This window comes from Haemaphysalis longicornis, unplaced genomic scaffold (genome assembly GCF_048455015.1).
Source record: "Haemaphysalis longicornis isolate Haplotype H1 unplaced genomic scaffold, Haemaphysalis longicornis Haplotype H1 scaffold_12, whole genome shotgun sequence".
Taxonomy (NCBI): domain Eukaryota; kingdom Metazoa; phylum Arthropoda; class Arachnida; order Ixodida; family Ixodidae; genus Haemaphysalis; species Haemaphysalis longicornis.
This window is the reverse complement of record NW_027526225.1, coordinates 2,250,544-2,274,223: the sequence shown is the minus strand read 5'-3', so window position 1 is coordinate 2,274,223 and position 23,680 is coordinate 2,250,544. Positions and strand designations below refer to the sequence as shown.

General features: G+C 47.7%; 1 protein-coding gene across 2 annotated transcripts in view; it reads left to right on the top strand.

Annotated features, from left to right (window-relative positions):
* Positions 1–23,680, top strand: part of LOC144162255 (uncharacterized) — a 76,505-nt gene that overhangs the window by 31,880 nt on the left and 20,945 nt on the right. For both annotated transcript variants that reach the window (XM_077692713.1, XM_077692714.1), the window contains one exon: positions 15,037–15,174. In XM_077692713.1, coding sequence (XP_077548839.1) covers positions 15,037–15,174 — 138 coding nt within the window. The remainder of the gene's footprint in view (positions 1–15,036; positions 15,175–23,680) is intronic.

Below are 23,680 nucleotides of genomic sequence, written 5' to 3'. Positions count from 1 at the left end.
CAATCAGGCGCGTTGCTGATGAAGCACTTCCTGAACGCTCGTGTAACCATGTCGTCGGGCAGCGACTGCCAAGAGGAGGACACCCAGCTTGACACGGTCGCAACCGGCCCGTATAGGTCTTTTTGTTGTCGCCGGCTATCCACTCATTGTACAGTTCGCGGAGCCGGTCCGCGCATGGCCTCCGGAGCGATCGTGAGCGAAGTTCCCGGACGAAGTCCGCCACTTTGTTCTCCAACTCGGTGTGGACCGCTTCACGTCCACGGAACGATCAGTTTCGGGGGTTGCACGCGCACAGCTTGGTTTTTGGCTCCGCCAGTACCGCACACTTTTCTCCGAAACGCCTAACTGGCGTTGCGCCGCCATATTCCCATTCTGCTCGGTGACTCAATCGCCGTCAGCTTAAACGCCGCGGTGAACTGGCGTCAACTGCCGCCACTCATCTCGGAACAGAGACGTACAGAAATGTATGCACGCACGCGTAATACACGAGTAAAAGACAAAAAACTAGAGAAAAGCGAAATCAAATAAAAGCCTGATAGTGCGAGAGAGCAGTCCGACACGAGTGGCAATGGCGACGGACTGCGCTTGCACATTGTTGCCAGACAACGATTTACATTCTGCCAATGACCGCTATATAAGACGAGGGGTGACTTTTGTGCAAATTTTTTTGGAAAAAAACTCGACCTATATTCCGGTTTATACGGTAACTGAATAACATAAATAACGTAAAGCGAGATTGAGAAACAAGCGGGAGTTCGTTACCAGACCGCAAATGCAGTGCTGTCAAAGTATCTTTTACGTGTCAGTTAGGGGAAGTTTATGGCCCCAAGTAATTGAAAATTATGCAGTGAATTTGGGCAATATTGGGATGAAAAGTTTGGATTTGATTCATATTGAATTGAACCGGTGAAGTTGTTGCGGCATTCTAATGAAAACATTATTTAAATTGACCTTCAAGAATGGTGCGATGAAGTTTGGACGGAGAAGGCATTAAACATATGCAACAGGGCTTCAAGAACAGTAGAAGTATACATGAAGGGGAGATGAGTCCTCTTGGCAGCATTAGCAGCTCATTTTGAATTGTTCCGTAGGATAATTTTTCGTGGGCACACCTGAAGGCACTCACGAAGTAAGCAAGCTCTTCATGGCCTTGTTGTAAATCTCCAAAATGCTTCGCAAGAAGGCTGGTCATGTCTTCTTCTTCACCTGAATGAAATGGTTCGTACCCTCAAAGGGAGTGGGGAGGGGGGATCTGCGAGGGCTTGTAGGCGGTAACTATTTAGATATGCCCGGAAATGGTAAATACGGGAGTAAACAGATAAATATTGTGGGCTAACGTACAGGATAGCAGAGGACCCCGGCTAGCTTCGCTAGAGTACGCTACGCGCCGTACACTAGCCCTGCGGAATCCGAAGACTCACGCACGGGTTCGAGTACCCACATGCGGTAGACAGGCTCCGGCAATCCAAAATGAGGCTTTATTGCCTGGCAGATACAGGGCATACACCAGACAACACGACTATTGCTCGCGGGGAGACAGTGGCTCCTGTCGCTCGCTCAAGCCTCTGGGCTCAGACCTTGATATCCGTCATCACGGCCGCGGGAGCAGAGGAGGCATCCCGTGGCGACCGATCAGGGCAGAATCTCTCAGCAGAGTCCGTGGAGCCAACTGGGTTCACCGTCATCGGGGCATTCGGCGTAGGCACTGCCGAGCCAACCGACTCCGACCAAATCGCCCAGTCCACTCCCGGCGGAGCGTCCGTTCGTCCTGCAGGTCAGCTCGGAGGGGAGAGGAGATTTTCCCCAGGTCGGGGAGAGGGTGGCGCGAAGGAAGGTGGCAAACTGGTCCTCCTTCCCCCGCGCCCTCGCACACACGTTCGCGGCGAGCCGGTTCGGCGTGCACACGGGGTCACGAAGAGGTCACGACTGACGTGACGCGCCGGCTGCCCAAAATGGCGGCTCCCAGCTCGCGAAAACATGTGCAGGCGAGGCGTAGGGAGACAAGGGTCCCCACAATATAACCAGAGTTACTCCGTAAGGATGCGGGGGGAGACTAGATGAAATGGTAGTTTCACACCTCTCAATTTCAATCCGTTCACTTCTTCCGTTCACTTTGTTGTCGACGTCTAGAGACAGAGGTTTCGGTGATCTCCTAATTGCCGTCTGAATTCATGATACGCCAGCTCCGGGGGAAAAAAAAACACTTCAGAGAACACCCACAAAACAGTTTTTGTGGGTGTTCTACACCTAAACACGTTTTGTTCTAAACAAACAAACAAAAACACGTTTTTAGGTCTAAAGTTATTTGGTCGAGTCCAATGTGCTCCCTTAGTGGCTGTGGTGTCACTTACTAACACGACATGCCTTCACTTATAGTTGCTGTAATTTGTAGGTACACATCAAGAGGTAGTGCCACACTTACGTGCCCTATATAAGGGCCGACATCCTTCAATAATGGGAGGTCTGGTTAGTCTGAGTTTGGGATAAGCGCCTGACACAACTGTGGCACTGACATGGTACCGTTGCTAGAGTGGAATGGAAGCATAGAGTGGTTCAAACAGGCCCCAAAATGTGAGGGAAAAAAAAAAGTTATTTCTTTTGCAGTGCGCAGCCAGAAGTGGCGAAGACTGGAGATGCCGAGCGGAACGCGTTCCGCTCCCCGCTAGCAGACGACGCTCGCTTTCCTAGCGCAACTCGCAACCGCAGCGCCGCGGTGGCGAGAGTCGCGGCTGGCCGCCTTCTCTCCACGGCCGCGGCGGGGAGATACGGAACTGAAACTAAAGCGGGGCAAACTGTTCGCATGGCGACGCAGTGAAACATCCCCCTCGCGAGGGGCACGATCAAATGCAGAGCATTTCCGGGGCACGTTACGTTAATGTTGTTGCACTTGTGGCAACTGCTGACGAGAGAGCGCTCGTCAGCAGTAAAATTGGCAGCCTCGGTGCACGTTGAGTCCGAGAGAGGGGAGAGCGGGTCCTTGAACCATGCCTGGGCGCGCTATCGAATGTTGATCGCGCCGATAGCGAAACGTCTGAGCCGGGCATGTCGAGACGAGCGATGCGGACAGCTACGGACACCAAGAACGGGTGACATTGCGAGTTAAACAAATGCTCTGCATTTAAAAAAAAAGGGTCGAACCGTTTATGGGCACTGCGAGTGTTGCCCCTCCATCGTAGCGCAGCGGATGCAGTACTGCGCCCCTACGCAGAACACCCGGGTTCAAATCCCGGCTGGGCCATGTCCGCTTTTTTTTTTTTTTACATAATACCTCATTATGCATATAAAAGTGCCTAACTGCACCGTATATCGTTACTGTGCACTAAATCACAAGGTTGGTTTATGTTGCGCGAGTGTTGGGGGGGGGGGCATTTAAAACAACGCACACATACTGACACTTTAAAGGCCCGATCAAAGAAGAGGGCATGCCAATAAAGTTTAATCACTAGAATAAAAGGCTTTGATTGCCAGACATCCAAGCAATATCGCACATTTCTGCTGCCACGTCTAATGCGAGAAAAGCTGCAACTAAGAAATGAACAAAGAAATCCTGGTAATTGTTCATCATTGCTGCGGAGAACTCTCTGTGTGGAATATTTTTGAAGTAAATGGTGTGATTGAATTGATTGGAACAGGTCTTGTCAAGCCGTAACGTTTGCATGTACTGTGCTTCAGCGCGATACAGCCATGAACTCGTCGTCTGCGAGGGATGTATACTGTTGCATGTGTTTTCTCGCTAACGCGGACGACACATGTTCTCAGCAAAAACAAAAAGAAAGGGGAAAATGCACAATTATTGCTTGTATGGCCAAATTGTTTAAAAACTAAAAGCTAATTGCACTGTCATTCGCCAAATGAATAACAAAGATTACCCCATCCGTACTCGGTGATGATCGTCTGCTTCGTCATGACATTGATGGCTGCGCAAGTAGTGACCATGGCCGTTTTTTTTGTTCTGCCTTTGCAACTGACCAACTGACACCTGCTAAGGCAAGAAGCAAGCTCGTCATTGTAACACTAGATAAAAGGAAATGCTGTGGTTGAGGGTTCTGATCAGCGGGTGCATTGTATAAGTGACTTGGCGCCGTTTAGTAAGTTTTTGATAAGCTTGCACGAATAGATTGATTGTAGGGTTTTACGCGCCGACGCAAGGCAGGCAATGAGGCACGACGTAGTGGCGGCCGAAATCTCACACACGCGGCCGTTTTTGATTTTCGCCTCCATCAGAAAAGTGGCTGCCGCGGCCGGGAACCAAACCCACGTCCCCGTGCTCAGCAGCGCAACGCCTTAGCCACAGAGCCACTGCGGCGGGTAGCTTGCATGAATTGAGAATTTTTTTATGTAGAGGCCAGTGGTCCCGGTTAGAAACTATATGCTTCTAATTTTATTGTGCTGCCTGTGGTCACACTCGTGAAATATGCGGTTTACACGGGCTATTTTGGTTAGTTAGAGACGTAGCTTAATCAGGCACATATAGAAAACAGTGCCAGTTATTGATTCACAGAAACGGTGTCATCACTAAATTCTGTTGTATTTAGTTGTACACCGCGACCCTAATTTGTGAGCGACGTGCATGAATTCAGCTTTGTTACACCTTTAAAAACTGCGTTTGCTACACAACATTAGTTACCTCAGCATTGTAATCGCAGCGCACGCAAAAGGTTCTGTTTTGTGTATTTTGTATCGATGGGGAGAAAACAAAGCGAAAGGCCAGTTCCTGATTTGCTTATGGGGTTAGCTTATGTTATCTTTTTGCCCGTAGTAACATAAAAGGCACTGGCTAAACGAGTAGCGACAACAGGCTCTAAACGAGTAGCGGCAACAGGCTTTTCCGCAGTGCATGTGCACTCGCAGTGGAAGATAGACTGGATGATAAAAGGAAGGGGCCTTATCTTTTGGCCAACACCACACACTGATAAGGCTGTCCAACACCTTTTATGTAACAAAGCGTATGCACTGCTTCACAGAACCTCATTTTCTCATTGAATAATGGACAACTTTTGTCACACTCTGGTAATGATCCCTCTTCCCTGTATTTAAATGTTTAGAAGAACGGCAAACGGGTCAAAGTTTATCGTTCTGTGGCGTTTATATAAAGTGGTTGGTGCTTCAGCAAAGGTTGCGGACATTTATTATGGCACGGTCGTGGCACCTTGTCCTTTGGTGTTGCCTGCTTTGTAAAGTAGAAGAAGAATTCGACAGCACCAGAAAGATGTCAGAAAAGGCGATGCAAGCTTGAATGCCTTGGTGGATCATCACGTGACTACTAACCACGTCATTGATTGGGATTCTGCAAACACAATCGCATCAGAGAAGCGCCTGTCGACGCGACTACTTTTAAAAACAGTACATATTCAAACAACCAGAAACACGATTAACCGGTTGCGGGGTGATCTCCCCGAGATATACGTGCGCACTCTGCGCCACCGAACGTATAAATAGGCACGCCCTTTCAACACCCCTCTTCATTGTGAACAAAGGACGCGTACGGGCCCCGAAAGGTCTTTATTTGCTTATTTGTTTTTTGACAAGGCAAGTGCCTGTGTTTCATCTATGAATCCCCCTCGCTTGACGAGTTTTCGTCGAACCTTGGACTATAAAGTATTGTGTTTGCAAATTTGGGCCGGAAATGCGCCCGACGGAATCTGTGAATAAATTTTTAGGTGGGAAATGGTAGAGGTGAGACGTCAGGAGCGAAGCATTGGGCACTAATTCGTGCCCTTATAGGACGGCCTCCTCAAATGGCATCAGCAGCATTCATGCATGTGTGGGCATGTGCGGTGCAGACGTTAAAAATGTACGACTGAGGCAATGTCACTACCAAGGCAGAAGCCGGGTGCAAAGGGTTGCAAATGACGAGTGGTACCACCACACTATTAGGTAGTCGATTTGGGGGAGCGCCTGCGAGTTTGGTTTTAAAAGCACGGCCTAATATCCTGCGTCTCTGCGTGCATGTCCGGTTTCGTTCCTGAAAATTGAACGAAAGTTCGTGATAGTGATGCTTGGGACTTCTTTTGGTGTATTTGTTGCTCAAAGGTGGTGTGATAGCTGTTGTTTGTCAAAGTAGTAATAGGGGTCTTGGCAAACGCTTTCTATTGAGTTCTGATGTGAGCTCGGTGCGAACATCCAAGGGTCGGGGAACCTGTTCACGCAACTAACCTCAAGCTTCACTGCCCACGTGCACATTTGCACGCGAATGCGGTGTCTGCGTCTCGGAGCGGCCAGAATTCACCCTGTTTGGACGCAGCTCCTCGAAGATGCCATTTGCACCCTCTGGAAGTGGCACTTACCATGTGGATGTTAGTATTACTGCTATGAAAGAAGGCCTCAATTCATGCGTCAGCTCAAATGAGCCCTTCAGGACGTTTTCTCGTGAAGCCACCAGTAGTCACGGGGAAAAAAGCTGCGGCATGTTCCTCAGCCTCTGTCTCTGCTCACGGAGCTAATTTTGGTTAATTAGCCAACTTTGAATAATTAGCTAATTTCAGCTAAAAAGCCTAATTTCACCTTGGTTTGAAATGCATCCAGTTTCATGGATGAGCTTCTTGAAGTCAGTGCCGATCGCCCATTAAAGAGGCGCGTGAGTATTCGAAACTTGGAATAGTTGAGTGCAAATGCGATATTTGATTAAGCTTAAAATTGAATAACACTGTTCGAAAACTTTCGAATATCAGTTAAAAGTAACGGAAATATATGATTTTTTCTATCAACTCAGATGCATGAAATTGGGCCTTGTTGAAAATGAGAAATGGCCTGTGAAAGCCCACCCAAAATACAGGGTAATCTCAATAAGGTCATGGATGGTATTAATTTTGGGATGATATAAATTGGAAAAGTTACCCAGCCAAAATGCGTTGCGTCCACTGGGCTACATTTCAGTCGTCAATGAATGCAATAGATAATGTGGATCAACGAGTGCGTCTAGAGAAATAATATGGTCTCCGCAATAAGCTGTGACAAATGGTCGAATTCATGCATTTCAAAACAAAATTTCACCACATTTCACTGCTAAGACCGCTCCGCAATTATGCCAAGTTTTGTTTCATTCACGACTAACACTGTGAAATTATAGTTATCAAACATATACCGAGTTATCAAACATATATAGTTACACTACTAGTGAAACACTTTTGAGCAGGGTCATCGTGTGAGGTGTAACTTGTCTCCACGTAAAATACATCAGTTGAACTAGAAGCAGTAGGTTAGCTTTCTTATGGGTGTCTTCCAGTCTGGAAATTTTTTACAAGGGCTGCCCCAAGCTGGAGTGCTTTTCTAAGTACAGGTTTGTTACTCTGCTTGCTATAGAAATTGTAAATTTCAATTTTCGCATTGAGGAATCAAAAAATGTTTGATTCAATTTAAAAAATTTCACTCCGATACGAAACTAGTTGAACACATTCCTTCCTTGTTCAAGCAGTGTGTTTGCTTTGAAAGCAAAAAATTGCTGTATTCACACAGGCTTATGATTAAAGAAGCCATGAAGACAAAATACAAGTTTGTTCTATCCGAAAGGTTTCATGTTTTATAGCGTCCCCAGCGCTTGCGCGGCAGCAAATGATGCCGTATTCACTAAGCAATTAATCAATTCGGGTTAAAATTTTGATTCTCCCGCCAAATCTTGTGCTTTGGTGACGTCTACAATGAAGTCATAACGGCGTGTATACAAACAAACTTACAGCGCGCCATTCGGCTCTGCAGCCTTGCTTGCCGTCAAACCTCCGAGATGGCGCTAGCATAGTCAGCACTCCGCCATTGCTTTGTTTTTGACAGTATTTACACCTGGCTTGTTTTTGTTACGGTAGAAAGCAATCGCTTTGTGAAACATGGAGTATGCTCGACAAACAGGGTCACGTAAGGCAACGTCGCTTACGCCAATTGGCCAGCGTTGTATAAGACAAACCCGAAGCCCCGCAGTCCTGTGCAGCTAAAACAAGCATAGTGCGCCCACTACCAACAGCAGTGTGCATCGGTACTTCTATTTTTGCGTGTATTTTCTTAACTTTTGTTGTTTACCGCACCATTCTTGCTGCTGTAAAATGGATATGCATTGCATTTAGGAGCAAATAGCTCGTTCGGCAAGCTTATACGCTCTACCTAATTTGCGTCTGCTTCTGCCGGCCTCCGCCAATTGCACAGCTGGGCTCATATGACTTCATAGGTTCTGTTGCGGGAAAAGAACTAGTGGGTCGCATGGCCATTCCCTTTTTTCCTAATTATATAGCTTATTTGAGCAAAGAGTACGTTAAAAGTGGTGTCAGTGTGATTCTAACAAGGCAACCTTTCGTATGAAGCTAACTTGTGTTTTAAGTGCGAATGCACTTTATAAGCGACCCCGAACCTTCCGCCGTCCGCATAGCAACAGCTGCGGGTGCACGCGCTTTTCGTCTTCCTTAGCAACGGGGGGAGATAAGCGCGCGCTGCCTGGCCGCTGACATGGCACATACCCACGTGGGAGATTGGCCAGGAATAAGTGCGAATGCACTTCTTAAGCGAGCCTGAATCGTCGCGCTCGCATAGCGCCTCCTCTCCCCCCTCGCCTACTCTCCTAAAGCCCCTTTACTACTCTCCAGCTCGCAACACCCTCTCTTGGCGCGCCAGCCAGGCCACTACACTATATAAAAAAAAAACAGCATCCGGCGCCAGGTTTCGATCTGCGGACTTTGCGGCCGCAGCGCGACGCTCTACCGACTAAGCCACGGACGCGACGTTGATATCAGTATTAGTAACGCGCCTTATATCTTTAACGCATTCAAACTACGTCGTCAGCGGCGTGCATTGGCGACTCAGCGGCGTTATAGCGGCTTGATAACTGCGTGGTGTACACGTGATACTACAAACCCGCTAGTTCTGCATTCTCTCACGTGACTGCGCCTCCTCTCCCTTCACTCCGGTCGGCGCTTCGCAGCTGCGGTGCGCTGCGGTGCGGTGCACTCCTCCTCTCGAACATACACGTTAATTCACCAAGATTTCCGCAGAGGGACAAACGAGGCGTGTTAAGCCGAACGTGATCACGAGGGGGTGTTAATGTAACTAACGGGCAAAATGCCACCAAACTTCAACAAACTCCCCCTCATAGCATCACCCCGTGCTTCGCACTTCCTCATACTCCCCTTCGGGGAAATGCGGGGGAATTTTTTGTCTTCATGGCTCCTTCTTTAAGTGTTTGTGACTTGCTAAGCGTAGGCAGACGGCAACTTTGACTGAACTGAGCATGATATTTGGACTTCGACCTGAACAATGTTAGAGGAATACTGGCACACCCCCTCTGATCTCCCAGTGTCAGCAACGTATGATACGTCTGCAGTTCTCTATTGAGAAAGCTTTTGAGTCATGGGGCGAAGATGGTGATGAGACCCAACCTACGCACAAACTGTTTTTTTTTTGTTGTTGTTGTTTGTTGTTGCATGTAAATTTTAGCTGCGAGGCTGCATTCTTCCCATAGTGGTGGCTAGTGTGAGGCCTGTGGTTGGTGGGAGTATTGGCCCTTGCAACCGTTACTACTTCCAAGGCTGCTAAGGGAGATGACAGCGCATCTCTGAAGGTAAAAATCGCAACATTAGAAGTACAGTGTAAACATCAAAAGTAAGCTGAAGTCTTCTTTATTTACCACTTTTCGGTTTTTGTTTTTACATATCATCGCAAACAAATGAAACGAAAAAGGCCTAACCCCACTGCTGTCAAAAAAGCTCCTTTTAATTTTTAAGTAAACTCATTAAAACTTGCCAATCTTGCTGCTTTTTTTTCCCACTGATTTCAAATATTCCACTATTTTTTCAGTTGGTCGTATAATTTTCAAGATAATTGGAGATAGTCATTTTTGGGGGAACAATAGACAAAACAGTTTGTCATAAAACTGTCATCTTTATATTGATATGAGGTAGACCGGTATTTACAGGTGGCCGGTTACAGAAATCACGGTTTAAGAGAGCGCCGCCCAAGCAAGGGACCGAACTACACGCGCGTCTCCCTCAGCGTCTTCATCTCCCCTCCATAAATGATGCTCCCGACTCGCAGCTGATCTCGTGAGCCCTTTGCAGCAACTGTATCAAATGTCTCGTAACAATATTTTGCAATACTATGAACCCTGGCGAGTGCACTAAGAGCATCGGTTTTTAGATGCACTGCTTGGAACTAATTTTGCAGCTCATTAAACCTTGGTTGCACCAGTGGCAAGGAACCATTTCGAGTGCCCATTTCAAACACCAAAGTTTAATGAGCTGTAAAATTAGTTCCAAGCGGTGCATCTAAAAACTCTTACATTGCACTCAGCATGGTTCATAGGTTAGTTTTATGACCAACACACTGTTTTGTCTATTGTTCCTCCAAAAATGGATAATTATCTCTAATTATCTTGGGAAATAATTGACTGGCTCAGAAGATAACGGCATATTTGAAATCAGTGGGGAAAAAGAAGCACCAAGACTGACAAGTTTCGCAGAGTTTATTAAAAGAAATAGTTTTAGTAGGCGCTGAAAACTACTAGCCTGAAGAGGCTTTCTGTAAAGAGTGACAGCGAGGTGAAAACGGAGATGAGATCAGCGTTTTGACAGCAGCTGCATGAGCCGAACGGATGCAAGAAGGAGTCGTCCACGCGTGAATTCCGCGATAAATGCGAACACAGTGGTTGCTGCACATGGGCCCTTGGCATTGGACATGAGCCTACGTCTTTATGCCGTCTTGAAGAAAGAGCCGGCCACCAAACCTGACAATCGTATGGAAGCAAGGCGACGAGAGCTGCGGTGCTGTTACTGTTGATGCCGGTCTCTACCTTGACTGCTGTGCTTTTCAAGCTGCTTTGCGGGTTTATAGCAGCCGTGAAGAGCTTGAAAAAAAAAGAGGTCATGCGACAGGCATCTTTGCTTCATGTGCAGAGAAAACATGGAATGAAGTTCGCGTGCCAGGCTTGCAGAAGTGGCATTACGTGTCTGGCACAGACCTCAGCAGCACCGTTGGCGAAAGTGGAAGCTCGTCTTGAGGTTATGACCAGTGCGACTCCTTTCGTCTCCAAGGGAGTCTCCTATGAGCTTCGTCAGCGACCCAAACCATGGCATTGCTGTTGTCGATTTTCATGTGACGTCTTTCTGGGCTACGAGCAGTCGTGGGGTGCAAGACTTCTCTGCACTTTGTTTTTGAAGTACAGTAGATACCGGTTAAGATGAACGACACTTTTGCTCTCTTGTAACATCCACACTGCAAAAAACCTTCGCTGAAGATGAATTTCTGATAATATGAACATATTGCCGCAGTCGCCCTGAGTTCGTCCTAACGGGAGTGTACTGTACGTGAGATATTTATCCCAGTTGTATTAGGTAATGGGTTGAGAAAGCTTGTTTTGGAGATTTGGCGGCAGTGCAGTTTTGTCAACTTGGCAGTTGACCAATTGACTTGGCAACTTGACTAACTGCTTGCGTACCAACGATGTGCTAAGATGGCACAACTCTTTTTTTCTGCGGGGGAAATGATGACGTCTTGAGGAAGGACGACGTCTTGTTTCTTGAGGAATTAAGATGGACCAGCACTACATTCCGCCATTGTATTGGAATGGCTGCTATCTCGTAATCTCTGGTTCTGCAGTGATCACCCAATTTACCTGACGGGAGAACCTTAACCAACCTCCGACATCCTAGAGCCATTCCAAAGAAAAAAAGACTTGCTGAAAGGTGTTGACAGTAACGCTAACATGAAGTTGATCGTGCTGTTAGAGGCAGCAGCTTGTTAGCACCGAGGTTCAGCGTACGGTATTCAAAACACGCAGAAATGAGTGCTACAAGTGCATTTCTAATTAGCAACACGTCGTTAGAAGTCTAGAATTTGCTTGGGCTACCTAGTAATTCAGTAGCTTTATGTTGAAGAAACTGCGTGAGCGTAGAGGATAAGGAAAAAGTTAGTATTAAATTCAGGTCTTGTGAAGTTCATTTTGTTCATTGATGTGTTTGCGGAAAACATTACTGCTTTGAAGGTTGCTTTATTACTTGCGCATTGTCGCTAAGAGAAGACAGGTTATTAGTCGACAGTGAGAGAGCTATCGTCACGTTTTTGCTAGCCTTCTATTGTGTACTTAGGGCAATGAGTATCCAGATGTTGTTCTGTTTTTTTTTTCCCCTCGCCAATGGAGGATATTGTCATGATGGCGTAGGCATAGGCCTCCAGATTGGCTTTTTTTTTTTTTTTTTTCAAGTGAGCTCCTTAACCATGCAATACAGTTTCTTTAGTTTGAGAGAACTAGCCTTGGGGTAACTCGCTAAGGTCCATTCCAGCCATGAAAGAAGTTTTGTAACAAAAAAAAAATTCAAGAAGTAGTGAAAGACTTTCGCTGCTTTTATTATATGTTTTCTTTGATATCTCCATTTATTGTTTGAAGGAAGTTCGCAATAAAGTTGGTGTTATTGATATAAAAACGGAGCTGTCTTTTTAATAAACCAACCTTGTATTATGTCATCATGGCTCCCTTTAAGCTCAGGTTGGGATAACAGCGGCAGTCGATAGCTTCAAAACAAAAATGGCGATTCTCAACAAGGCGTGGTGTCATATCTTGAGATTTCTGTCCGTGGTCTAAATGCATTTCAGAGAACTTATTGTAGAATTTACTACGGGGAAACTTGGTGGGGGCAACTAGCTGTTCGCAGAGCGGCGACGGAATTGGTTTTTGTTGACTTTGTTGAAAGCTTGTTGATTTAGTTGGCACTACACAATAAGTACTTTTTGAGGTCCAGGATTAAGTTTGTCGCTTCCAGACAAGCGGCTGACACAGCATGCCAGCATGGGGAACGACAACAAGCAAGCTTGTAGGTGAGATAACGGCAGCAGGAAAACGATTCAGCGCCGTTGCTGCCCGCAGAAGAGCTTCAAGAGGGCACAATAACCTACTGATGCAGAAAAGGAAAGAATTCAGCACTGTTGCTGCCCGCTGAAGAGCCTAACAATGTCCAGGGCTGTTAAAAACTAGTTGTCCCTGTAGAAAACTTGACCGTGGTCCTGCCCAGAGCTTTTCAAGATTATTGTCGTCGCCATTCAAACAGCGGTCAGCTTATTCAAATAGACATCCATAAATGAGAAGTTTGGAAGTCTGTGAAGAGGACGGATACAGCTCAGTAATCACCAAGACCGTCACAGGAGAGTGTGACGGGGCACTTTGATTGCGGACTGACCTTGTGTTCACCTGCTGTTCAGCAGGACACAGCTATCATTAAGAAGGGCTACAAGGACATGGCAGCTAGCTGGACCGCTGGGCACATGAGGGACTGTTCAAAGAATAAAATCGGCGTTGTGCTGGATCCAGGCTTTCTTTTTTTTTTGCCTGCTATGGTCCTGAGATGCAAAGCTACAGCTGATTCGAATGATAGACTAGCGTCGCGTCAGTTGGATTTGTTGGCTGGTATTGGTATTTGTTTGCAACCGACAAGTAGCACACCCCCTGCGTTGTCAGGGCATGGTTTTTCGCAATGCAAACAGTTCCAACTATTCTCATCACGAGAAATGGTGTGGGGAAAATTGTTTGTTTATTTTGTTTTGTTTATTAGTGACTTCCAAGCAAATGAGGCATTTCTCCATGCTGAGAGAACTACAGGAGGGTCATTCAGTCCTTGGTCTGCAGTTGACCTGTCCGTTTTTTTTTTGTTTTGCTTCTGTATACACATAGTTGAAAGCATTTTGTCTGCAATGGACCTGTTGGGATTTTTTTTTTTTTTTTGCTTATGAATACAGTTACCTAAACGAAATTTACGAGATGTTCGTACTTCCGCCGGTGCAGTCACCACAAGGTTTAATAGGGCTGTTCAAGTTCCGAATTGTAAGGGCTTATCCAAGTAGCTTGTCATCAGCTGTCGAATATCCAGTGTTTGTTCTCACGCCGGGATACTCCGGAAAAGAAAAAAAAAAAAAAAGAAATGGAGGTTGCATGTGTGGTTGTGTGGGGTGCTTTGGTCAGTGTGCCGATGTTTCGCGATGCTTAGCGGTAACGCTACAACGTCAGCGAGTCGTCTTGAGCCCAGCGTCTAACCCGAAACACCCGGAGAAGCTTCAGAAGGCATTCGAAGCACGGCAGACGATCGTCGAGATAGCGAGCGGAATACGTGGTTGGGTAACCGGTGTAACACAGGCGAGGAGTGGGAAAACGGCGGTTACGACGCGCTCGGAGACGGTAACCTTCGCGCCGCTTTGAGGGCGCCCGCTTTGACGGCCGGTGCGGCCGGCAATCTCGGTTGGCGCCATTTTGAAATTCGGCAAAGGCGAGAGAGCGTTCGCCGTTCGGGAACAAGTGCAAAGATGGCGAGCGCCGGCGACGTGGAGTTTGGACCTTCTGAACGTGGGTTTCGGCGCGGTGTCTGCGTGAAATTTGGGTTGACTTGTTCTTCGCGCGTGGCTTGGAAGCCGTTCGTCCCAGCGAATATTTTTCGCTTGCATTCGGGGTAAATTTAAAAGACCGCGGTGATTTTAGTAAAGTAGTTTTAAAATATGCAACGCAGCAACGTTGCCTGTTGAAGAATGACATATTCTCGTGACGTTTAGCTTTTCAAGGGCGGCGTCGTCTGCTTCGGCGTAATGATGTTTTCAGGGGGCAGTTTCTTTTTTAATTGGTTCTGGGGTTGCGTCCGGCGGTGTTTTGCTTGCAGTGTCCACGTTTGGCGTTTTGGTTACATGATCCGATGTTTCTAGGCGGACGTAAGCCTTTCGTTGCCTGTTCTTTTTTTTTTCTTTTTTGACCGTGGTGACGGTGCTGGAGTCTCTTCCTGAAGTGAAGAAAGTTGGGGGGGATCATTTCCTTCGTCTTGGAGAGAACACGCGGAGAACGTCAAGGTCACGGCGATAAGATTTCTTACTGATTGGCCCTGGCGTCCCTCACCGACCAATCACGTACGGCGATGTTCGGTTGCGTCACATTACGAAGGATCGTCTCGCGGATTGTGAGAAAATCCGAGAAAATAATTCAAGAATCAAGGGAGGACAGTTTCTCGGGAGAGTTCCTGCCCGTCGTTCACGTGGGGACCTTGGGTTTCTTTTTCTTCTTCATCATCTTCGTCCTCCTTCGTGCGCTTGCAGAGAACCCGCGTAACTCCAAGGTCCACGGGACTGTGCTGAAGAAGGTTCACCTGATTCAGCGGCCCTCACCGCGGCCCGAGACCGCCGCCAGTCTGCTCGAGGCTCGCTCCAAGAGTCCCAGCTCTTCATCTGCGACCGGTAAGTCCCGGGGTTTAGCGATTCGCGGTTAGCGTTAGCGTCTCGAACAGCCGTTAGGCCTTTTTCTTCTTGCCTTCTCCAAAGGGCCCTTGCCGACGATTTTTGGCACTAAAGGAGCCGAAGGGCGGCGATGACGAGGCCTAGCGTTAGCGTATACGGTGCGACTGGGGAGACGGGCTCGGGCGTCGCTGCGCCGGAACGCTACGTGAGCGCTAAACGTTGTCTCGCTCCGAATACTTGGGCTGGTGAAAAATAAATTAACGTCGTCGCCGTGTGACTTGGTGAATGCGGGCACGGGTGAATGGGGGCACCGTTATACGTCGCCCGTGAGTTTCGCTTCGTTGAGCTCGACGATTGGTGGTTCGGGTGTGTTTGTGGCGCAGCGGACGCGCGGCGTTTTTTTTTTTTTTTTCGTTTATTAAGAGTTTATTCATATCCTGGGAGCTGTGGGGTACTGTTATTAGGGGACGTGGGTTGTGAAGCTTATTTTTGCAATTTTTCCGTGAATTCTTCCCTAGGGCGACTTGGCGCCGGAGGGGGGGGGGAGGGGTACCGTTATCAGTTAACGTGGGTTATAGATCCGTGCCTCCCCCCCCCCCCCCCCCTTTCGGCGATCTTTTTTTTTTCGTGATTGTTCCAGTCGCATTTGTGGCGAAGCATACTAAAATATTTTCAGTGGAGTTAGCATAGGCCCTGGAAAGAGAGTGCAGGGCTGCGTGCAGTCAATGGTGGAGTTGTGGATTTAAGGCCACTTGTATTTGTGAGGCAAGGTGAATAGCTATCAGAAGTCGCTGTTTTAGTGGAGTTTTTGTGGTGATTTCAGGTACACGACTAAATGAATTAGAACGTAGCCATTTGTTGGCCTAGTGCAGTGGTTCTGTCATGAGCGTTCCGGGGACCCCTTTTGGGTCTGCCAACATGATGTAAGACCCCGTGAATTGACCCGTGTCGCAATGTCAAACATTTAGAATACACAGCTAAAGTAGCCCACCGATATTCAGTGTCCTTTCATTTGTGCTGATGGATGTCACTTGTCGAACACTTTGGTCTTACAGCTGAAGGTCGCTCAAACTTTTATGTGCTGCCTTTGGGTGTCTTTGCATAGCTGGCATGTTGTGAAAAAAGCCAATGTTAAAAAGATTTGCAACAGGGATGGTAAAATGAACTTGCGTGTCATGCAGTGGAGCCACATTTTTGCATTGGCAGCGAGATTTTGAAAAAGGGAGTGTCACCCGTTTCCTTAAATTAGGGTGCACTGTCAGAAGATATGGGGAGTCGACTCAAGAGAGCCAACAAACCCCACCGAATCTACAGGGCACAGGTGACAAAGGGGGTGGCCGTCTGATGTGCGGCTTTCGCCGACTAGAGCGGCAAGAATGAGCAAGAGCCTTGAACGAAAAAAAACAACACAAAGACTTATATTTAGACAGGCAAATCACAAATACAAGCACAAGGTAACGGATCGATAATTACAGACAACTTAGATGGAATTTCAAATACAAGAAACAGTCCAATTCGACAAAATGATACAAACAGGAGCGCTAACAAATGAAGATTACGAATCGGAGCAGTTAACTAAAAAGGAAATGAACAGTTCGATGCATATGAGTGACAGAGTCCCAGCATATTCACCGACCGGGCCGGACGATGCACCGCTGTCGGAGGCGAGTCGGCTACCTGGGAAGCGTGGCTTCGCTGTAGGCCAGGCCGTCCGAGACGATCACGGTCATTCGAGGCCCGGGAGCACGTTGGAGTCCTCCAGGGCGCGGGTCGCCGATGGTGTGATGTACAAACTGGCAGGTGCAGTTGTCAATCACGACGTCCAAACGTAGCTGGTTTGCTTAGGCGCGGCTCCGCCTTTTATAACCGTGCCGGCGCGGAGGGGGAGAGCACAACACACAACGCGCCCGCCGCCGTCAGCGAATAACTTCACTCTTCTCCCTTCTAGAATCATCGCCGCTCTTTAGCACTGGCAAGGCCACGCGCACCTCCTCGAAAGTACTGGAAGCTTCGACGAAACCGGAGCGGCGGGGGCTTTATTTTTGTTGTTTTCTTGCCGGCGAGCCGGCGCATGATCGTATTACCGCCTCTTCGTTCGCGAAAGTTCCAGCCTTGTCTCGGGGCGAATAGAACCGAGTGTACGAAGAATTAGGCGCTGTACAATAAAATGAAAAATTTATACGGTACTTTAGACGTCGTACGCTCGAGTTTGTGACACAGCCCCCCAGTTTCAGAATATTATGCAATAATATTCCCAAAACTCACAAAGTCGTGCGTACGCGTCGTTCACACTTAGTGAACCAAAGAGGCTGTGCTTACTAACACAAAATAAAGTACAGCCCAATGTTCTTCATAATAATAATGACAGGTACAGAATTCACGTACAGAACAGCGGTTTGGCGCAGATTTCTCAACAAATACACATCATAGGGACAACTCATAAGTTAAGAACAATAAGGTTCTAGCATTCGAATTATGCCAGTGTTCATAATAAATGTCTGGCCAGTAGTCATTACAAGTCCGAAACTCATGAAAATACAGCGTGCGCTCCAGTGCGAAAGTCTCGTAGTCTCAAATATAGTGAGTGTACGTCAGTACCCAGCATACAATGCACTGGTACAATGAACTCATACGAACCATAACTAATATGCTGCTTAGAAACGATTACATGCAACCGCAAAGTTAAGGAATGTCACCACTAATAACGACAATAATACACGGCAAATGTACTGTAGAACAGTCAAGGTAAACTTTACGCAGAACGCAACTAGTACGTGAATATACACTGTACAGCCAGAGTGACAAAATAAGTACAACTTTCGCGTACAGTACGACAGAGAAACGAGGTATAAAACGTTCAGGTATACAGTACTCGACGTGAAAATACAACTTTGTCTTACACAATTCCACTCATATCCCACGTGCATACCTAAATTTGCATTCTTCATGCTTAGCCCGTGTCTATCGGGCGCTTCCGCAACTGCGCCTGCGGAATTCTTCTCTTCTGAGAAGATCCTTGCCAAATGTCGCGCCAAGCGACAAAATCTATCGTGACCGCCGTGATAGCGGTCTCGTGAAAACGTTTCACTGCCTGGGCCTTCACCTGGTGAACGACCGAGTGGCTAATAACGGATTGGCGCTTCTTCCCACCTGTCCGTCGGGACAAATGGCAGTAGAGATGTTTTCTCTTACTCTTGAGCCCAAACCTGCACTCTTTGTTTCGGCAGCTCAGCTGCTTGCACAATTTTGGGAGGCCGGTTTTCATTGACTTGCTTTTTACAGGCCCTTCGGTACTCCTTTCTCTTCTAAGCGGCACAGTCGCAGCGGCCGCAGATTTTGAGAGCCGGAACTGTGCTGGCTTCCCTTTTGCCGGTGCCCGCGTTAGGGCGAGCACGGCTTCGCCTCTCTCCGAAGCATCGGATCGGGGTTCTTCTTTCGCAACAGCGGGTGGTTTCTCTCCCACCGCTGAAGTCACAGAATCGTCGCCGACGCTTATGTACGGCGCGTTCCCTCCGCGGAGTGCGGCTCCGCTTCGCACGGGGGTTTCAAACTTGACCTTAGGGTCAGTCTCTTTGCTCCTCGAGCTGTCAGTTACGCACGCGGCGCTAGCCTGCCCAGCGAGTTCACAGTCTCGAACTGGGTCTTCCTGCACAATGAGCGAGCAATTACCCGTGTCTTTCGGAAAGACAACGGTTTCCTCGGGCACTCTCCCCGCAATATCGGGTACCCCTTCGTCTAGAGGGTTCGGCCCCGACGTCGTGATGGCATCCACAACCGGGATGTTATCTCCATCCTCAAGTTCCGCATCACCTGTAGGATCATCGTCCTTCCAGGTCTGAAGTGGTGCGCTTTCGCGCATATCAGGAGGTTTTTCCTCCTTGCTGATTGCGGATCCTTCCGCCTCTTTGCCTCCGGAGCTATCCTGGCATTCTTTTGCCTTCTCACGGTTAGTACTTTGGCCACTATTCTCATCTCTCGAATTTTCATCATTGAGTTCATCTTTCCGATGGAACTCATTTCGCACAATCTCTGTGCTCCCATTCATATCTTGAGAGGCCGCAGCCACAGCTGCCTCTCCAGCCGACTCATCGGGGTGTGGCTCCTCGATAAGTGGCTCTTTCACCTCCACGGGTGGCGGTTCTTCTGGGGCAGTTAAAGTTATCGGGTCGTCGGCATCTCTGACTCCATCGATGTTGCCGAGGATGAGGTCATACATGGACCTCTCCATGCAAAGGGCGGTTACGCTTCCCGTGTAGTAGGGAGTCTCCACCTCGATCTGAGCTACCGGCAACTCTCGCATTGAGCCATCCATGAAGAACACTGGGTTTGTTTCCCCAGTGAACTCCTGTTCTCGGACTAAGTCCGTTCGCACAATAACTGTGCTGGTGCCGGTGGAGCGCAAAACGGTAATGGTTTTGCCTGACAATTTTCCCTCAGCCACCGGCACTGTCTTCGACCCGACTGCCGTAATGGCACCGACGACGTGAATTTTCGTGCCCCTTTTTCGCTCCTCAGAGCCATCAGTAACATCGTACTGTCTGGATGCCTTGGGAGGTGCGCATTTGCGCAAATCTTGGCGCCTTTCATCGTTGCTGCTCCTGCATGTCGCAGCCTGATGTCCAGCCCGCCCGCACTTAAAACATCTGGAAGCACTACTTCTCTTAAAGCTGCTCCAGCAGTCCTTGGCAATGTGCCCAAACTTGTTACAAGCGTAACATTTCAGCGGGGGTTTTTGGCTGGTCCTCCTTCGGTCCACTGCCGCGTTTCCGAAATTTACCTTAACCTTTTCAAGGTTGGTACTGAGACACAGGCGCCTATTCTCTCCTCTCATGCTCCGATCCTCTGATGAGCAGTCGAGCTTCAAACGTTGAGCATCAACATTTGCTCCTGTTAGCTCCTCTTTTCTTGCTTTCTCCTCTCGCTCCAACCGAAGTTGTCTCTGAAATTCTTTCTCTCTTTTCCTCTCAGCTTCTGTTCGTGCTGCCTGTCTTGCTCTCTTAACTTTCTCGTTTTCTTCTTTTGCTTTCTGAGCTACCCACTTCCGCAGTTCGGCCCCTGAGAGGCCCAGCTTACAGCGCAATGCTACAATTTTCTCTGAATCCATGATTGTATATGTATCGCGATCTAGCCACAATACTCTAGCCTCTAGCTAGGTATGTCTACGCAGAGAAAGTTAGCGAGAGCACCCGCTTATAAAGGCAGTAGCAACCTATGCCAAAAAAAGTTCCAGGCTCTCTCTCCTCCTTACCGCTCACATCAGACGTCCTGTCGCGGACGCCAGAAATTGTCACCCGTTTCCTTAAATTAGGGTGCACTGTCAGAAGATATGGGGAGTCGACTCAAGAGAGCCAACAAACCCCACCGAATCTACAGGGCACAGGTGACAAAGGGGGTGGCCGTCTGATGTGCGGCTTTCGCCGACTAGAGCGGCAAGAATGAGCAAGAGCCTTGAACGAAAAAAAACAACACAAAGACTTATATTTAGACAGGCAAATCACAAATACAAGCACAAGGTAACGGATCGATAATTACAGACAACTTAGATGGAATTTCAAATACAAGAAACAGTCCAATTCGACAAAATGATACAAACAGGAGCGCTAACAAATGAAGATTACGAATCGGAGCAGTTAACTAAAAAGGAAATGAACAGTTCGATGCATATGAGTGACAGAGTCCCAGCATATTCACCGACCGGGCCGGACGATGCACCGCTGTCGGAGGCGAGTCGGCTACCTGGGAAGCGTGGCTTCGCTGTAGGCCAGGCCGTCCGAGACGATCACGGTCATTCGAGGCCCGGGAGCACGTTGGAGTCCTCCAGGGCGCGGGTCGCCGATGGTGTGATGTACAAACTGGCAGGTGCAGTTGTCAATCACGACGTCCAAACGTAGCTGGTTTGCTTAGGCGCGGCTCCGCCTTTTATAACCGTGCCGGCGCGGAGGGGGAGAGCACAACACACAACACGCCCGCCGCCGTCAGCGAATAACTTCACTCTTCTCCCTTCTAGAATCATCGCCGCTCTTTAGCACTGGCAAGGCCACGCGCACCTCCTCGAAAGTACTGGAAGCTTCGACGAAACCGGAGCGGCGGGGGCTTTATTTTTGTTGTTTTCTTGCCGGCGAGCCGGCGCATGATCGTATTACCGCCTCTTCGTTCGCGAAAGTTCCAGCCTTGTCTCGGGGCGAATAGAACCGAGTGTACGAAGAATTAGGCGCTGTACAATAAAATGAAAAATTTATACGGTACTTTAGACGTCGTACGCTCGAGTTTGTGACAGGGAGAAATGAATGGGAGTGGGGGGGGAGAGAGCTTGGGAGGAGGCTTCGCAGACCCTTGAAATGCCCTCACGGGCTGCCATTTGATTTGTGAATGGGTCATCAGGGGGACAGGCATTTTGGAAGGGGAATATTTCGGTTCACAGGGGCGTTGGCGCGCGTCAACTGCTGCAGGACTTCTACGCGCGCTTTGTGTTCTACGCACGCTTTGTGGCTTTAGGGGTGGAGAACGGTGGTCGTTGGGCCGTAATTTTTTTTTTGGCCGCTTTTCCCGCACTGCTGCTGCTGCGGATGTGTGGATTAACATTGAAATGGCCCCTCCTCCTTCCCCTTCAAATTTTAATTGAAAGGGACAGACAACCGGTTTTTGTTGAGTACGTTTTCTTTATCCCAAACAAAAGGGCGTCACTTAAAACACCTTAAACTAAAACAGTTTTACTGACAGCTCCCGAGAGCTTTCAGAATCTAAATTTTTAGATCTACCAGCAGAATGCTGGCAAACGTGATAGTGAGCTGTGTGGTAACACACTTTTAACTGTACGTGAGATCAATGGGGAGGTATTTAAAAACTTGTTCCCAGCTATAAAACAACAATATTGTGCAACCTTCTTTATTCCTTCGTGCGGTTTTTGGATCACTGAAAACGACGGAGCTATTTGGACACGTAACGTAGTGTCACATTTAGACACTGCGTGTCGCCGCCTTTCAGACTTCGGAATTTTAGTGCAAAATCGAAATTATTTCCGCCTGTTTACTTGGAAATTCCTTGCAGTTACCGCAGTATCTGGCTTTCATATCAACTAGACTTCATGCACTCCACAAAAATTGGTTGTCCGGACCTTTAGAAGCATGCACAAAATAGAAGCTTGCTTTCTTTTAAAGATTTAGTGTTTCACAGTGCCCCAGCACTTACTTGTCCGGCAGAAAGTTACGCTTTATGCGCTGAGGAATTAATCAATTTAAGCCGAAATTCTAATTTTCCCGCTAAATAGGGGTGTCAGTGATGACGTATCCAGAGCAGGTAGTAAAACGATTGTTACTACGGTGATTACTAGGTCTGCAGCAAACGGCCAAATGTGTTTTGTTTCCTCGTTTACTGTTTGGCCTCCCAGATGGAGCCAAGATGCTGCTCAAGACTGCTGCTGTCTGCACTTGCTCTGTTTTAGCAGTAAAACTGCAAATCGTAATTTTTTGTGTTTGCAGTTAAAAATTTCAAGAAATTGTCGTGCACGTGAGTGAGTGCGGGCCTTGCTGCGACCGCCCAGTGTGCCTAGCGTGTGTTTGTCAAGCCAAGCATACCCACTTAAAGAGATTGGCCAAGGTTTGCCACTGGGGAAAAAAAAAAAAAAAAAAAAAAAAACAAACGGCGTTTGCCGTATTTTACGGCAACACTTGCTCGGAACGAGAAAGACACGCCATAGCGTACGCCCCTCCAAGGTGATGTCCAATGATTATCACTTCCGAAAGAATGAAGGAAGCTCACACTTATAGCAACAATGATGGAATAAGGGTCATTGCGGCAGTGAAGAAGAAGCAAATCGTCTGCAGTCGTGGACTTAAACCTTCCTGATGGTTGTGAAGGTTGCGTACAGCTTTGGCTACCTTCAAGTTTTACGTGTTTGTGTGAGCTTCCTTCATTTTTTTTTTGCTGGATTTGTGTCTCGATAAATAATGTTTGTTATGGATGATAGTACTCGTTTCGTGAAACATTGGGTATGCCCGACACGCGGAAGACGATGTTGCTTATGCCAGTTGGCCAGCGTAAGCTCAACGGGCCGGACGGCTGTGCAGCTATGGCCAGCATAGTGCGTGCAGTATGCACTGGTGCTTGTATGTTCGTGTGCGTCTGTAACTTCTGTTGTTTATCACACCATTCTTATTGCTATAAAAGGATTGTGCGTTAAATTTGAGCGCAAATAGCTCATTCTGCAAGCTTATAAGCCCTGCTTAACATGCGTTTGCTTTTGACAGCCTCAGCCAATCGCACAGCTGCCTGTAATACGTTATAGGTTGTAGTGTGGTAAGCCAGCTAGTGGGTTGCGGGGCCATTATTTTATTTTATTAATTTCAGAGCTTATTTAAGTGAAGTTTGTGTTAAAAGTGGTGTCGGTGTTGTTCTAACGATGCAGTCTTTTGAATCAACCAAAGTTGCATTTTGTCTTCATGACCACTTTTAAAGAGTGGAACATTTAGGTGTGCTTCATGCAGATCCCACTGTTGCAAAAAAGAAA